Here is a 16007-nt window from a genome sequence, read left to right as displayed (position 1 = left end):
AACGGTTTCATACATTGGTAAGGCAAGCGTCGAGTATATTACCTCCATGTTTGCTAACAGTTTCCCAGTTTGTAAGAAGGACGAGATGGATTGTTATGAATCAGCCCCAGCCCGATATGAATATTGATTTCACGGAATCAGTTATTGGACCAAGAAGAATTAATAGGACCAGAAGGCCTTCACGAAGGTTGTTTGGGATACAGGGTCAATTAGCAACTAGTTAAAAAGGAAGAGGAGTTTGAAAGAGAGGTTATGCTTATTGTTTAATAAAAGTATGGTTCTCCTCATCTCCCTTCTCAAGTGTCTGTATTTTTTCATCTCCCTTATTCCGTCTATCAATCGTTAGTCTTACTTTCAATATTTCTGTGTGTTTGTTTTGGGATTTTGCCATTTGAATTGTTACGCTTACTTTCTGGAATTGTAATTGAACTTATTAGTATAGTTGAGAAGTTGGTTACTGTTGCATTGAATTTGAGTTCTTTACATGAACTTTTATCTTTGCTCTAGTTTGTGTAGATTTCCCTGGTATGAAGCCGACTTTGGTTGGGAAAATTCATCATGGATGAGCACTATTAGCAAAAATAATGAATTGATTAGTCTGATTGACACAAGAAATGGCGATGGGATAGAAGCATGCATGGGTAAGCTTGAAGGAGAATGATATGGTTGAATTCGAAAAAAGATCCTGACATTTTTTGAAATTTTGTTTAGCTCAAAAGCAACACTCGCTCACATTCTCATCCCCTTCATTGTTCTAGTTGATTGTTAATTCCAATTGTGGTTTCTGCTTCGTAATTTTATCTTTGTTGTTACTCTGAAGATATTTTTGGAAACTAAAAATAAAAAAGAGAAGATGAATCCAATGTTACCACATAAGATTATTCAGCAAAATGTTGACTTGCATTACTAGGAACCACTGATATAAACTCTTCACGACACAACGTGGAGCATAATAACAAGTTTAAACTATTTCACCCGCACAGGAATAGTGAAAAAAGAAAGTGAACAACATTGATAATATTTCAAAACTACAACGTTGAAATAGGAAATGAGAGATTTCAGCCATAACTCCACTAGTTTAGTAATATTTGAGCTGAAACACGGAGAACACAACACCATTGATCTTAAATATCAGCAAAACATTTCAAAGTTTGCGCATAAGCAGAGGAGCACCATACTGTGGATGAATAGTAACTACTGCAAATGGAGCATGAGTATAAGATGGAGAGAGTTCGAAGGAGAACTTTTGTAGTATCATAGCTATTGCCATTTTTGCTTCCATCATTGCAAAGTTTTGTCCAATGCAAATTCGAGGACCCCCGCTAAATGGAATAAACGAGACGTGTCCTTTCGTTGCCTTTGACACTCCTTCACTGAATCTTTCTGGTTTGAATTCCTTCGCGTCTTCACCCCATATTTCCTTGTCATAATGCATTAAGATTGCTGGTATAATGAGTAGCACTCCAGCTGGTAGATGCAACTCCCCTAATTTGACTTCATCTTTGTTCCTTCTACGATATGTTGGTACTGGGGGGAATAGCCTTAACGTCTCGTGCAGGATCATTGTCATCTAAGGAAAGAAAAATGTATCGCATAAGTTAGAAATAGAATTAGTTCACTTCTTGCAAGTTTAGTTGTCATGCCTATCTGAGATATTTTATTCTCTGAGTAATTGCCCCTCTGAGGCTGAAATAGGACGATAAAGATGTGGTCTATCTGATCTCAGTTGGAATAATTTCGCATTAATGATGGGCAAGACAATTTAAGCTACTTATTTTATCCTGATTTTACGGTGTTCTTCATATTTGAAGTTTGATCTATGCAGTGATCTTGCGCTATTTTAAATTGTCTTACATAACGAACTTGTGAAAAATACTTACAATTTTCAGGCGATTTAGTCCTTCAAAATCTGGTTTTTCATTTCCGAAGACGTGCAACACCTCCTCTCTGGCACGTACTTGCCACTCTGGATGTAGGCACAGTAATATCATCGTCCATACGAGCAACACTGAAGTGGTCTCTTGTCCAGCAAAATAGAATAACTTACACTCTTCAATCATTTCAGTTGTTGTCATTCCGAAACCTTTGCTTCCGTGTTGTTCAATTTCTTTCATATTGGATTCAAGTAATATGCCTAATAAGTCATTTTTACTAGTCTCCCCTGCTTCCATTGCCCTCAATCTCTTGTCGATGATATGCCTAATCGTTATTTGGACTTGCTTTTCGATTTCCAGCATTCTTTTGTTCCTTTTAGTAGGCAAGAACCTAACAAAACAAATTTAAAACAAACAAGAAAAGTCTTTTTAGTAGAAACTAATAAACATGTGATTTTCCATATTATGTAGAAATTTCACAAATAAATTGTTATACCTTGATCCTGGTATATAAATTGAACCAATTATGTCCATTACATGCTCAGCTTGTTCTTTCTGAAGTTCAAATACAATCCTCCCTTCTTCATAGCTACTCCCAAATGCAGTTCGAGAAATGACTTCACCGGTCATTAATTGAAGGTCTGGCCATACATCCAGCTCAAATGATGTTTCATTTGGAACAATCTCCTCCCATTTGCTTATCATTTCACTACAACTTAGATAAAATGCTGGCAACATATGCTGTACAAAACAAATCATATATTACTAAAAGTGGGAACAAAAAAAGTTGAAAGTTGAAATATCAAAATAACCATATAAAGTTGAGTTACTACAATAATATCATTAATTAATTAATATATACATATATGATTATTACTATTATATTATTAAATAGTAATTTAAGAAGTTGTCTATATTTTAATATGTATAATAAAAAGTAAAATTATTGTTAATCCAAAACTTATGACTATATTGTGAAAGTGCACCTAACATAATTACCATATTCCTATTTAATATTTAACCGTCTTATGATTAAAAAAATACCTATATTCATGAACCATGATTTGAATCTCTTACTATTCTCCACTAATGATCATTAAATATTTTTATTTATGATGAGAAGATTAAGAGAGCTTTATAACTTTGAGATTCCCGTGAGTGATCAAGCAAAAATTGTCTATGAATGTATTTTCTTGGTTTCTCTCCCAATAGGTTCCTTTTTCTCCTTTGCACATGTGCTCTTGGATTGCCTAATATATATATTTTTCTACACAAGCTCAAGTTTTGTTATTTTAATTAACTTTTTGTCTAGCATATGTGTGTTCTTGCCTCATCTAAAAGCCTTGATTATTATACTTAAACAGTTTATATCGTGTGAATTGTCAAACAATATTACTTATCAATCTTTTCAATTTCATAACATCATCGTCATGTTTGTTGTTGAGGTGGATATTATATAGCACAAATAAAACTTCACACAACCCTATAACCAAAGTTTGGATCCACAACCATAGGATTAGATGCAAAGTTGTCATCGAATAGTGAAAATTAAAGGTTTGATACTCAAAATGCTAGGTTAAAAATTTATTATAAATGTTTGTGCTTATCTAATCTTTTGACGTGCAATTTCTTTATGATTTGTGATACTTATATCATCAGATGTTTTGTCATCTAATTATGCAGGGTACTTTGTCCACATATGGGACAATATTATAACCTTTGAATTAGTGCAACTCAAGCCTGTCATTAAGAGGAATATTGCATCTTAACATTGAAAATAAATACCATTATTAATAAAAAAAATTAAGTTTTGGAAAAATAAATAACTTATCCACGTATGGTATAAAGGAGTTTTACTCCCTACTTCTCATGGTTGTTTACATATTTGATATGGTTAAAAATAATTACCAGAATTTTTATTTTTTTTTACTTATCAAGATGTTTGATCTTCTCTTAATTTTTTGTAAATTTATAATTCCATTATTTTGAAATTTCGTGTTTATCATTTGTTTTTTGCAAGTTTGCCTTATTTTCCTCCATCAATCCAAACATCTTGATTCGTGGAGGGAAAAGAAGACTAAAGAAAATTGATGGTATGCATATAATTTGTTTAGATTATTAATTTAGGGTAACTTTAATAGTGATTGTGATCACATAGATAATTAACAGAATATATGTATCTTATATTTCTTTGATTGTGCCCCTTATGTTATCATTTTTAATTGCAAAGTGCAAAATGATAGAAATATGGGTTCAAATAGATACTTCTATAATGAAAATCCGATAAAGTTGAAGTTGTTTGTTACTGAGAGAAAGTCAGAAAAAGCTGCAATGAGAGAAAGTCAGAGAAGGCTGATGCAAAGAAGTCAAAAAGATGAAAAGCAAAACGAAAAATGAAGCAACTTTTTGCTTGTAAAATTTGACAAACGCATAGAAAATTAACGCGTAAATTTTCTACGCGTTTTCATTCTCTTATAAATAGAGAGCATTCTGCCCTTATTTAAACCATTCTAGAAAGAGAGAGTAAGAATACAAAGAGAGTTATACACCAAGATAAATATTTTACTCTTGAGTGTCCTCTTTAGTAGTTGTTCCTTTTACAAGAGAGTAGTGTTAATTGTTGTTTTCTCCTTGTATTTGAGAGCAACGTACTCCATATTTTAATAGTGAGATCCTTCTACCCCGTGGTTTTTCCCTCTATCTGTTAGATGAGTTTTCACGTAAAATTCTCGTGTTCAATTTATTTTCATATTTATTGTCATATTAAACTTTAGTTGTGGTTCTTTCCCCCCCCCAATAGTGGTATCAGAGCCCTCGATTATTTTATCTGTTTTATGCGAAGGTACTATCCATGAATAGTAAATTTTCATGAATAGTAAATTTTGGTGACGGTGCAGTTTGTCACGATTGTTCGTAAAAATATTCAGAAATGGTCTAGAAGGGTGTGAAGAAAATAATAATGTCGAGTACAACAAAATTTGACGTTGAAAAATTCAATGGGACTAATTTATCATTGTGGAAAATGAAAATAAAAGAAATATTGAAAAAGGACAATTGCTTAGCTGCAATTGAAGGCAGACCCACCGACTTTGTTGATGACAGCAAGTGAAATGACATAGACAGCAACACAGTTGCTAATCTACACTTGACACTACTTGATCAAGTATTATCTAGTGTGACTGAAAAACGAACGGCGAAGGAAATATGGGATACTCTTACGGGGTTGTATGAGGCCAAGTCTTTGCATAATAAAATCTTCTTAAAAAGAAGATTGTATACTTTTCGAATGCCAGAGTTCATGTCAATTACTGAACACATCAATACTTTGAATACTCTATTTTCGCAACTTACAACAATGGGTTGCAAAATAGAGGGGACTATACATGCGGAGCTTCTACTTCAAAGTCTGCCTGACTCGTATAATCAACTCATCATCAACCTGACGAACAATACAAACAGTCTAGTTTTCGATGAAATTGCAGCCACTGTCTTGGAAGAAAAAAATTGGCGCAAAAATAAGAATGACAGACAAGCAAGTTCGCAGCAAGCTGAAGCTTTGAAGATGGTGAGAGGAAGACCAATGGAACATGGCCCCAGTAGGGGTCATAATCATGGTAGATCTCAATCAAGAAGTAAGATGAATATCAAGTGCTACAACTGTGGCAAAAAAGGGCACTTCAAGAAAGATTGTCAGTTCAAAAAGAAGAGTGAACACCCTGACCAATCAAATGCTCAAGGGAATATTGCATCTACCTTGGATGATAGAGATATTTTATGTAGTGAAGCAATATCAAATAATGAAGGCAGAAAATGTTTCACTAATGTCTGGTTCATGGACACATGAGCAACATGGAACATGACTTCCCGGAGAGAATGGTTCCATCAGTATAATCCTATCTCAGGAGGGTCTGTGTTCATGGGAGACGATCATGCTTTGGATGTTATTGGTATTGGGTTCTTCAAAATAAAAAGGTACGATGGCACGATATGCACCATCTAGGAGGTACGACTTGTAAAAGACTTGAGAAAGAATCTGTTGTCTTTCGGACAATTAGATGATAATGAATGTTCATATAAGACTCATAGTGGAGTCATAAAAATATTCAAAGGAGCACTTGTAGTGATGAAAGCAGAAAAACTTGCTGCAAATCTATATGTGTGAAACACACCAAGAAGGAGAAGTATCAACCACGTCAGCAAGTCCATTTGAAGAATCAACGATGATATGGCATCATAAACTTGGTCATATGTCCGAACGAGGTTTGAAGATTCTTGTTGAGCAAAAGTTTCTTTGAGGGCTCAAAAAGGTTTCACTATCCTTTTGTGAGAATTGTGTTACAAGTAAGCAAAATAGACTAAAGTTTAGCAGTTCCTCTGCTAAAAGCAAGGAAATATTAGATCTGGTCCACTCTAATGTCTGGCAAGCACCTGTGAAGTCCCTAGGAGGAGCGAAATATTTCGTGTCATTCATCGACAATTACTCCAGAAAAAGTTGGGTGTATCCAATCAAGAGAAAGACAGATGTTTTTCCAGTTTTCAAAGAGTTCAAAGTGCGGGTGGAACTTGAATCTGAGAAAAAGATCAAGTGTTTGAGGACAGATAATGGAGGAGAATACACTAGTGATGAATTTAATAACTTCTGTAAACAAGAAGGTATTAAACAGCAGTTCATGGTGGCATATACTCCACAACAAAATGGAGTAGCAGGGCGGATGAACAGAACCTTGTTGAAACGAACAAGAGCTATGTTGGCAACTGTAGGGTTGGAAAAACAATTTTTACAAAAGCAGTCAAAACCGCCTGTTATGTGATCAATCGTCACCATCAACCACAATTGATCTAAAAACGCCAATGTAGATATGGACAAGAAAACCAGCTGATTATTCTCGCTTACATATATTTAGAAGTCTTGCTTATGTTATGTACAACACCCAAGAAAAATTGAAGTTGGATCCAAAATCCAGAAAATGCATTTTCTTAGGGTATGCTAATGGAGTCAAGGGGTATCGCTTGTGGGATCCCACAGCCCGCAAGGTGCTAATCAGCAAGGTTGTTGTATTTATCGAAAATAAGATACAAGCAAAAGAAGGTAGCACTTCAAAAGAAAAACCAGAGATTACTACAGTTGAAGTTAAAGAAATAGAAGAAGTTCCAGTTTCTTCTGAAGCAGCACCAGAGCACGAAGAACAAGACCAAGCTGAGATCGAAACTCTAGAAGTTCGATGGTCAACTAGGGAGAGAAGAGAACCATCTTGGCACTCAGATTATTCTATGGAGAGTAATATTGCATACTGTCTACTAACATAAGATGGAGAGCCTTCAACTTTTCACGAGGCTATGAAAGGCCAAGAATTATCTCTGTGGGTGGCAGCAATACAAGAAGAAATTGAAGCTCTTCATAAAAATAAAATATGGGATCTTGTTCAATTATCACAAGGAAGGAAGGCCATTGGAAATAAATATGTCTACAAGATCAAAAGCAATGGTAATGATCAAGTAGAGAAGTATCGTGCAAGATTGGTGGTGAAAGGATTCGCTCAGAAAGAAGGTATAGACTTCAATGAGATATTTTCTCTGGTGGTTTGACTCACAACAATTGGTGTGGTCCTGGCGATGTGTGCTACATTTGACTTGTACTTGGAGCAGTTAGATGTCAAAACTGCATTTCTTCATAGAGATCTTGAAGAAGAAATTTACATGCTCCAACCAGAAGGTTTTGAAGAATAGGAAAAAGAGAACTTGGTTTGCAAGTTGAACAAATCTCTATATGGTCTCAAACAGGTGTCGAGGTATTGGTATAAAAGATTTGATTCCTTCATTATAGTCCTTAGATACAACAGACATAGTCAGATCCTTGTGTTTATTACAAGAGATTTGGTAATGACGATTTTGTTATTTTGTTGTTGTATGTTAATGACATGTTGGTAGCAGTCCCCAACAAAGATCGTTTTACAAATTTAAAGGCACAATTGGCTAGAGAGTTTGAAATGAAGGACTTGGGACCAACAAATAAGATTCTAGGAATGCAAATTCACCAAGACAGAAATAATAAGAAGATTTGGCTTTCTCAAAAGAACTACTTGAAGAAACTCTTGAGAAGCTTCAAGATGCAAGACTATAAGTTAATTTCTACCCCACTTCCTATTAATTTCAAGTTATCCTCAAGTATGAGTCCTAGCAATGAAGCAAAGAGGATGGAGATCTCTCGAGTACTGTATGCATCAGCAGTGGGAAGTTTAATGTTCGTCATGGTATGTACAAGACCTGAGATATATCAAGAGTACCTTAGATATTGCAATGTGTTATGGAGGATTAGACTTTACTGTTAAAGGTTATGTTAATTCAGATTATGCAGGTGATCTTGATAAAAGCAAGTCCACCATATATTATGTGTTTACTCTTGTTGGAGGAGCTGTAAGCTGGGTTTCAAAATTGCAATCTATCTTGGCTACATCTACGACGGAAACAGAATATGTAGCAGCTACACAAGCTAGCAAAAAGGCAATTTGGATGCAGATATTACTGGAGGAGCTCGGGCACAAACAAGAGAAGGTTGCTTTATTTTGTGACAGTCAGAGCGCTTTGCATCTTGCAAAGAATCCGGCATTTCATTCAAGGACAAAGCACATACGAGTTCAGTATCACTTTGTTCGTGAGAAGGTGAAAGAAGGCAGTGTGGATATTCAGAAAATTCACACTAATGACAACCTAGCAGATATGTTTACGAAGCCGATCAACAGTAATAAGTTTACATGGTGTCGATCTTCTATTGGCCTAGCAGAAATGTAACATTGCAGTAATTGGGTAGAAAGGATGGTGTGAAGACTTAATTGATTCTCAATTAAATCTTCAAGTGGGAGAATGAGAGAAAGTCAGAGAAGGTTGATGCAAAGAAGTCAAAATGGTGAAAAGCAAAAAGAAAAATGAAGCAACTTTTTGCTTGCAAAATTTGACAAATGCATAGAAAAACACGTAGAAAATTAATGCGTAAAGAGAGAGTAAGAATACAAAGAGAGTTATACACCAAAATAAATATTTTAGTCTTGAGTGTCCTCTTTAGTAGTTGTTTCTTTTACAAGAGAGAAGTGTTAATTGTTGTTTTCCCCTTGTATTTGAGAGCAGTGTACTCCATATTTTAATAGTGAGATCCTTCTACCCCGTGGTTTTTCCCCTCTATCTGTTAGAGGAGTTTCCACGTAAAATTCTTGTGTCCAATTTATTTTCATATTTATTGTCATATCAAACTTTAGTTGTGGTGCTTCCTCCCTCAAACAGTTACTGCATGTGTGGATATAAACGAACAACTTTATAATGTTAAGACATTTCAATATGCAATTTTAAGTCCAAAGCATGAGAATTTACCAAAGTTTGCAAAATTCTTGTAGTACTAAGAATATGAAGTGAATATAACCTTTAACTTCTCAACATGGAAAGCCGGATTGATGATTTTTCTGTGTTTGACCCATTTGTCTTCCTCAAGCTTTGCAAGACCTTGAACCAATAACTTGGCAAATGGATTGGGATGAGTTTGCTTTTGATACACATAATTCTTTGTGAAAATCTCTTTTACATGTTCAGGATCTGTGATCAACACTACCGGATATGGGCCTAGCCACACAAAAGAACTTTTACCTGAGAGTAATCCGTTTTCGATTAGAAAAAAAGACATAATATAAACAGAAACTCAAATTTGACCTCAGCTAATAAATAAGTACTCCAATTTTGAGAGTGTACATGTAGATATGCTAACATAGGCAAGACTGATTATCAACTGTGAATGCATAGGGCTCTAACTGCTTAGGTAATTGCATCAGTCAACTGTAGTCTTGAGAGCAAGGGCAGAGCTACCACGAAACATACTGGTTCATGTAAATCAAGTAGCTTTCTCCCGATCTTGTACAATATATGCATTAAAATATCAATAAATATTTAATTGTGTATCCAATTATTATTATATATTAACTTAAGGTCCCTATTAAAATCCATAAATTTTAAATTCTGGATCTGTTTCTACTTAAAAGTTCCTCTCAACTCATGGATGAAGCTAGGGTACCGAAAAGGGGTTCATCTGGACTCTCTTTATAGAAAAATTACACTGCATTTATACAAGAATAGAAATTTTTTATTGGTTTAAAGAAGAACAAAAGAAACATACCATTTTTGTTGATGGAGTCGAGGAAAAAAGGGATGAGCCTTTGAGCTATATCATCAGAGAAATTGATGGGCTTAGATTTGGCTTCATTGAGTTTATTTGTGAGTTCCTTCAAATCTCCATAGAGTAACTTGTATGGATTTCCCTTTAGACCTCTTTGCCTTAAGCAATTCTCCATTTTCTTTGGCCCAAACCATGCCCAATTCAACACTTTCCATGTATATAACAACAAAATTGTAACACAAATTGCTTCTATAATTATGTTGTAAGAAATCTCCATGAAATTAATAAGTCTTCTTTCTAGCTGCCTCCTTTTACATAGAAAAAGGAGGGGAAGTTAGCTAATTTATAACTTTATAATAACACTGTTGGATACGGCTCCTCTTCATTTTCTCCAAATTCTTACTTGGATTGGGAACACTTGGCACAACTTAGATTTAATGGCTGCGATTTAATTGACCAAAGAAAATCTCTAACCAAGATTTAGCTAATAAATACATTATCTATTTAGTTTTCAAATATTATTGTAATCCCACAATCTTTGCAACATATTATCTTGTCCATAAATATAGTTTTTTTAAAAAAAGACAAATGTAATAGATTAATTTGGTCTTCTTCATCCAAAATACGAAGGCTAGACTTCCGCATAAATTCCAATGTTGAAAAAATTACTTCGAATATACTTTCTTCGTCTCAAAATAAGTGTGTCGATTTAGCTTATTTCATGCTTATTGAGGAAAAAACAAATAAAAGGTTTAGTTTACTAAGTTACCCTTATTTATTAGATTTTTTTTAAGAGACGAGCACTATTAAAAACACGTAGTTTTTTATTTGTAGTTTTTTAATACAAGGGTACAGTTGGAAACAATTACTATATTTTGTTTTGAATTCTAAAGGGATACTCATTTTGGAACAATTTCTTTTTCTGCTAAAGCAATTCTTATTTAGGGACGGAGTGAGTAAAACTTAAAGCCATGCCTTCAATAAATTAGTTTGGAAGACTTGGAGATTGTGTTCTGTTCTTTTTTCCAGCGCTTGTGGCTAGGGCAGAGCCAAGTAAGGCTGAGGGGTTCATCCAAATCCTCTTCTGTGAAATATAACACTGTTGATGCATAGTTAGAATTATTTTTTTATGTATATATAGTAAATGTTGATTCCTCTTTGTCTTCTTCGTGTATTTACTTCTTCATATTTAAACTATAGGAGTTATACTACTTGACAACAGTCTTAGGTTCTCCTCACTTAGGGGTCCTTTTCATTTTCGTTCTTTATCTTTTTGTTTTACAAGAACAATTTTAACATTTCTGGAGGCGCAGTTTGAAAATTTGAAGTTGGAGGAGTTTTGGACGTTAAATCCTACATATTCACTTCACTATGCACCCACTCCTTGCTTTTGATCTAATTACTAGATGCGACTAAATTTTTGCCTATTTAATTAGATTTCGACCTTATGAAACAACATGCAGGCACCCAGTGGTCTCCACCCTTAACCAGAGATCTTGGGTTTAGCCCTGAGTATGAAAAAAATTTGTTGGGAGCGCCACTCCCATATGGGCCTTGCAGTGCGCAATCCAGATGTGGACTCCGGACATGGATGGAAACAAAAAAAAATGCAGTTTATATAGATCTTCATTATATAGTTAGAGGCTTGACCTTGATCAATAGGAACCACTGATATAAACTCTTTGTGAGACAAGATGGAGCATCATAATAAGTTTAAATTAATTCACCCACAAAAGAGAAATGAAAAAACAACAACGATAACATTTCAAAACTTGAAATTCGAAAAGAGTGACTTCAGCCATAACCCAACTATATATTTATTAGTATTCGAGCTGATAAATGGAGAATATTCATTTCAAAGTTTGCGCATAATCAGAGGAGCACCATACTGTGGATGAATAGTAACTACTGCAAATGGAGCATGAGTATAAGATGGAGAGAGTTCGAAGGAGAACTTTTGTAGTATCATTGCTATTGACATTTTTGCTTCCATCATTGCAAAGTTTTGTCCAATGCAAATTCGAGGTCCCCCACTGAATGGAATAAACGAGACGTGTCCTTTTGTTGCTTTTGACACTCCTTCACTGAATCTTTCTGGTTTGAATTCCTTCGCGTCTTCACCCCATATTTCCTTGTCATAATGAATTAAGATTGTGGGTATAATGAGTAGCACTCCAGCTGGTAGATGCAGCTCCCCTAATTTGACTTCTTCCTTGTTCCTTCTACTAAATACTGGTAATGGGGGGAATAGCCTTAATGTCTCGTACAAGATCATTGTCACCTAAGGGGAAAAAAATGTATTGCATAAGTTGGAAGTTTACTTCTTACAAAATTCAGGGGTCATGCCTTTCCGAGATATTTCAGTCTCAGAGTAACTTCCCCACGCGGTAAAAAATGTGGTCTATCTGATCTCAGTTGGAACAATTTCACATTAATGATGGGCAAGACGAACTTGTGGAAAGTACTTACAATTTTGAGGCGACTTAGTCCTTCCATGTCTGGTTTTTCATTTCCGAAGACCTGCATAACCTCCTCTCTGGCACGTAGTTGCCACTCTGGATGTAGGCACAACAAAATCATTGTCCACACGAGCAACACTGAAGTGGTCTCTTGTCCAGCAAAATAGAATAACTTGCACTCTTCAATCACTTCTACTGTTTTCATTCCGAAATCTTTGCTTCCGTGTTGTTCAATTTCTTTCATGTTGGATTCAAGTAATATGCCTAATAAGTCATCTTTACTAGGCTCCCCTGCTTCCATTGCCCTCAATCTTTTGTCGATGATACGCCTAATCGTTGTTTGGACTTGCTTTTCGATTTCCAGCATTCTTTTGTTCCTTTTAGTTGGCAAGAACCTAACAAAACAAATTTAACAGCAAACAAAGTAATGAACATGTGGATTTCCATATTATGTAGAAATCTCACAAGTAAATTGTTATACCTTGATCCTGGTATATAAATTGAACGACCTATGTCCATTACATACTCAGCTTGTTCTTGCTGAAGTTCAAATACTATTCTCCCTTCTTCATAGCTACTCCCAAATGCAGTTCGAGAAATGACTTCACTGGTCATTATTTGAAGGTCTGGCCATACATCGAGCTCGTATGATGTTTCCTTTGGAACAATCTCCTCCCATTTGCTTATCAGTTCACTACAACTCATATAAAATGCTGGCAACATATGCTGTACAAAACAAATGGAAAAGCCAGAACATTGAATTTTCTACTTTGTTAGGCCTAAATTCAATAAAACAAAAAAGAAGTCTAACCTTTAACTTCTCGACATGGAAGGCAGGATTGATGATTTTTCTGTGTTTGGACCATTTGTCTTCCTCAAGCACCACAAGACCTTGAGCCAATAACTTGCCAAATGGATTGGGATGAGTTTGCTTTTGGTACACATAATTCTTTGTCAAAATCTCTTTTACATGTTCTGGATCTGTGATCAACACTGTTGGATATGGGCCTAGCCACACAAAAGAACTTTTACCTGCGAGTAATCCGTTTTGGATTAGAAAAAAAAAAAAGAAGGCGGCATAATACATAAACAAACACTCAAATTTGATTTCAGCTGACAAAGAATCACTCCAACTTTGAGGTGCAAATCTAGGAACCTCAACTTGATCTCAACTAGTAACTAAACATTCCAACTCGTCTCCCGTATGTCTCGTGGACACCTGACGCTGACGTTACACATAGATTTTACAAGTGTCTAAATAATCAATCATCTTGTAAGTTGGAGTGAGCTAATCAAATAGTAGAGACGAGTTGAAGTGTTTAAATTTGCGTACTCAAAATTATTGTGTTTACTTTCCAGCTGAATCAAAGTTTTAGTGTCTGATTTTGTATTATACCTAAATAAAAAAACAATAAAAGAAACATACCATTTTTGTTGATGGCGTTGAGGAAAAAAGGGATAAGCCTTTGAGCAATATCATCAGAGATATTGATAGGCTTAGACTTTGCTTCTACTATACTTTTTGTGAGTTCATTCAAATCTCCATAGAGTAACTTATATGGATTTCCTTTTAGACCTCTCTGCCTTAAGCAATTCTCCAATTTCTTTGGCCTAAACCATGCCCAATTCAACACTCTCCATGTATGTACAAATAATATTGCAACACAAACTGTTGCTATAATTATGTTGTAAGAAATCTCCATGAAATTAGTTATATGCTTCTTTCTAACTGTTTATTGTTACATAGGAAAAAAGAGGGGAAATTAGCTAATGTTCCTTTTAATTTTTTGTTGTTTGGACAAGATAAAGCCACCGGCCTAGCTATTTCTCTCTATAATATCGACGACATACTAATAAGACCATTGTCCAATCTGTTTGGATCCACTCAATTTTGAGGAATTCCAATGATATTTTCTAGGAAAATTAATATTATTTTCTTGTGTTCTAAAAAAACAATATTAATTTAAAAGTGTATATATATAAAGTAATATATCCCTTGTTATTCTAGGAGGGGCATATCTGGACTTAAAAGTATAATTGGAAGGGTATTTTGGACCAAAAGTATAATGGGAGGGATATATTTTTGGACTGAAAATATAACGAAATTGGTATATTTGAACCCAAAGTATGAGTATATTTAAAACTATGTTTTTATAGTACAAGAGTATTTCTAGCCCTTTTCCCGTATATATAATCTAGACAAATATAATGAGTGTGTTGGAAGGTGCAGAAGACACAATCAATGTGAAATGTCACTTGTGATATTTATTTTTCCTACTTCCACTGCAAAAGTCATATTCCACATATTTAAGTAACTTGTTTTCATAGAAAAAATGTATTTCCAAAATTTTGACCAATCAAAAATGAAAAAACTGAAATTCCTCCTTACCAAACTCACCCATATAACTCAAAAAATATGTTTTGTCATTCCTCTTAATTTTACAAAACATTTTTTACGTCATAAGTTATTGAACTTAACCAGTTGTAGCCATGATATCTTGTCAATCACATTTGCTAAAGGCATACAACTCAGCAATAGGATCTTTACCCTATCATGAATTCAAAACCAACTAATCTTAACACCACCTACTCTTCTGTAGAAAAATCAAACCCAAATCCAAAGATATGACCTTTTGGATATATGTTTACACCCCCAAAGTTTTGAGGCACAAAAAAAAAATTATAGTGAATTTTATTATTTTAATTTCACCGTAAACAATATTAAAAAACGGAGAAGGGTCTAAAAAGCTCTTCAATTATTTGAATTGGTACAAAATTACCCTTCATCCACTTTTCAGCTTCCAAATATCCCTAACGACGTCAACTTTTTGATACAAAAATATCCTTGATATTAACCATTTGACTCATATTTTCCTTTATTTTTATCAAAGCCCCATAAAAAATAATCATTAAATATTTATTTATTATGCTGCCTAATCTAATTAATTCAAATTTAAACCCTTCTCAAATAAATAATAAAAATCACATATAATTCAAGTTTTGACCCGATACGCTTGAAAATAATATTCAAAAAATTATTAATTTCATGACATGTTTCTATTGGCCTATTTTAAATCAACCCCCAATTTATTATAACCCAACTCATAACTGGAGATCTACCTAAAATTCATACTTGGCCCGTCTGATTTTCCATCTAAAAAATATTATTATTTTTCATTAATACAATTTTTTTTATCAATTATCCAATTGTCTTGCTCATTCCCTCTTTCTATTTTTTTTTTAATCTGTTATTTTTAATTAGGATATCATGAACTCAAACTTGAAATGAATTTACATGTTTATATTCTTTTAATTTGTATTATTATCATGGTGTGTTAGCGTGCGGGGGGCGGGGTAGGAGAAAAGATTATTTTCATTCTTTTATTTTGAATTTTGGGTACATGCTAAAGAAAAATCCAGTATACATACATAGTTGCTTAATTAAATCATCTTCTATGAACTAATTATTTCTGTATGAATGTTGTCGTTATTTTACTCTTTTTTTCTCCCTATTTTTTT

General features: G+C 34.3%; 2 protein-coding genes across 2 annotated transcripts; both read right to left on the bottom strand.

The window, feature by feature from the left end:
* Nucleotides 1-919: 919 nt before the first annotated feature.
* On the bottom strand, nt 920-10382 carry LOC129891214 (cytochrome P450 CYP72A219-like). The gene is made up of 5 exons (XM_055966509.1): nt 10030-10382; nt 9286-9506; nt 2371-2615; nt 1881-2265; nt 920-1570 (listed from the first exon to the last, which is right to left on the bottom strand). Exons 1-5 carry the CDS (start codon nt 10304-10306, stop codon nt 1145-1147), a joined length of 1554 nt encoding a protein of 517 aa, XP_055822484.1. The 5' UTR covers nt 10307-10382; the 3' UTR covers nt 920-1144.
* A 1344-nt stretch (nt 10383-11726) lies between these two features.
* Nucleotides 11727-14344, bottom strand: LOC129891213 (cytochrome P450 CYP72A219-like). The gene is made up of 5 exons (XM_055966508.1): nt 13915-14344; nt 13300-13520; nt 12970-13214; nt 12499-12883; nt 11727-12310 (listed from the first exon to the last, which is right to left on the bottom strand). Exons 1-5 carry the CDS (start codon nt 14189-14191, stop codon nt 11885-11887), a joined length of 1554 nt encoding a protein of 517 aa, XP_055822483.1. The 5' UTR covers nt 14192-14344; the 3' UTR covers nt 11727-11884.
* Nucleotides 14345-16007: the final 1663 nt, after the last annotated feature.

The sequence above is a fragment of the Solanum dulcamara genome, chromosome 6 (assembly GCF_947179165.1).
Source record: "Solanum dulcamara chromosome 6, daSolDulc1.2, whole genome shotgun sequence".
Taxonomy (NCBI): Eukaryota; Viridiplantae; Streptophyta; class Magnoliopsida; order Solanales; family Solanaceae; genus Solanum; species Solanum dulcamara.
This window is presented reverse-complemented; position numbering and strand designations above follow the sequence as displayed.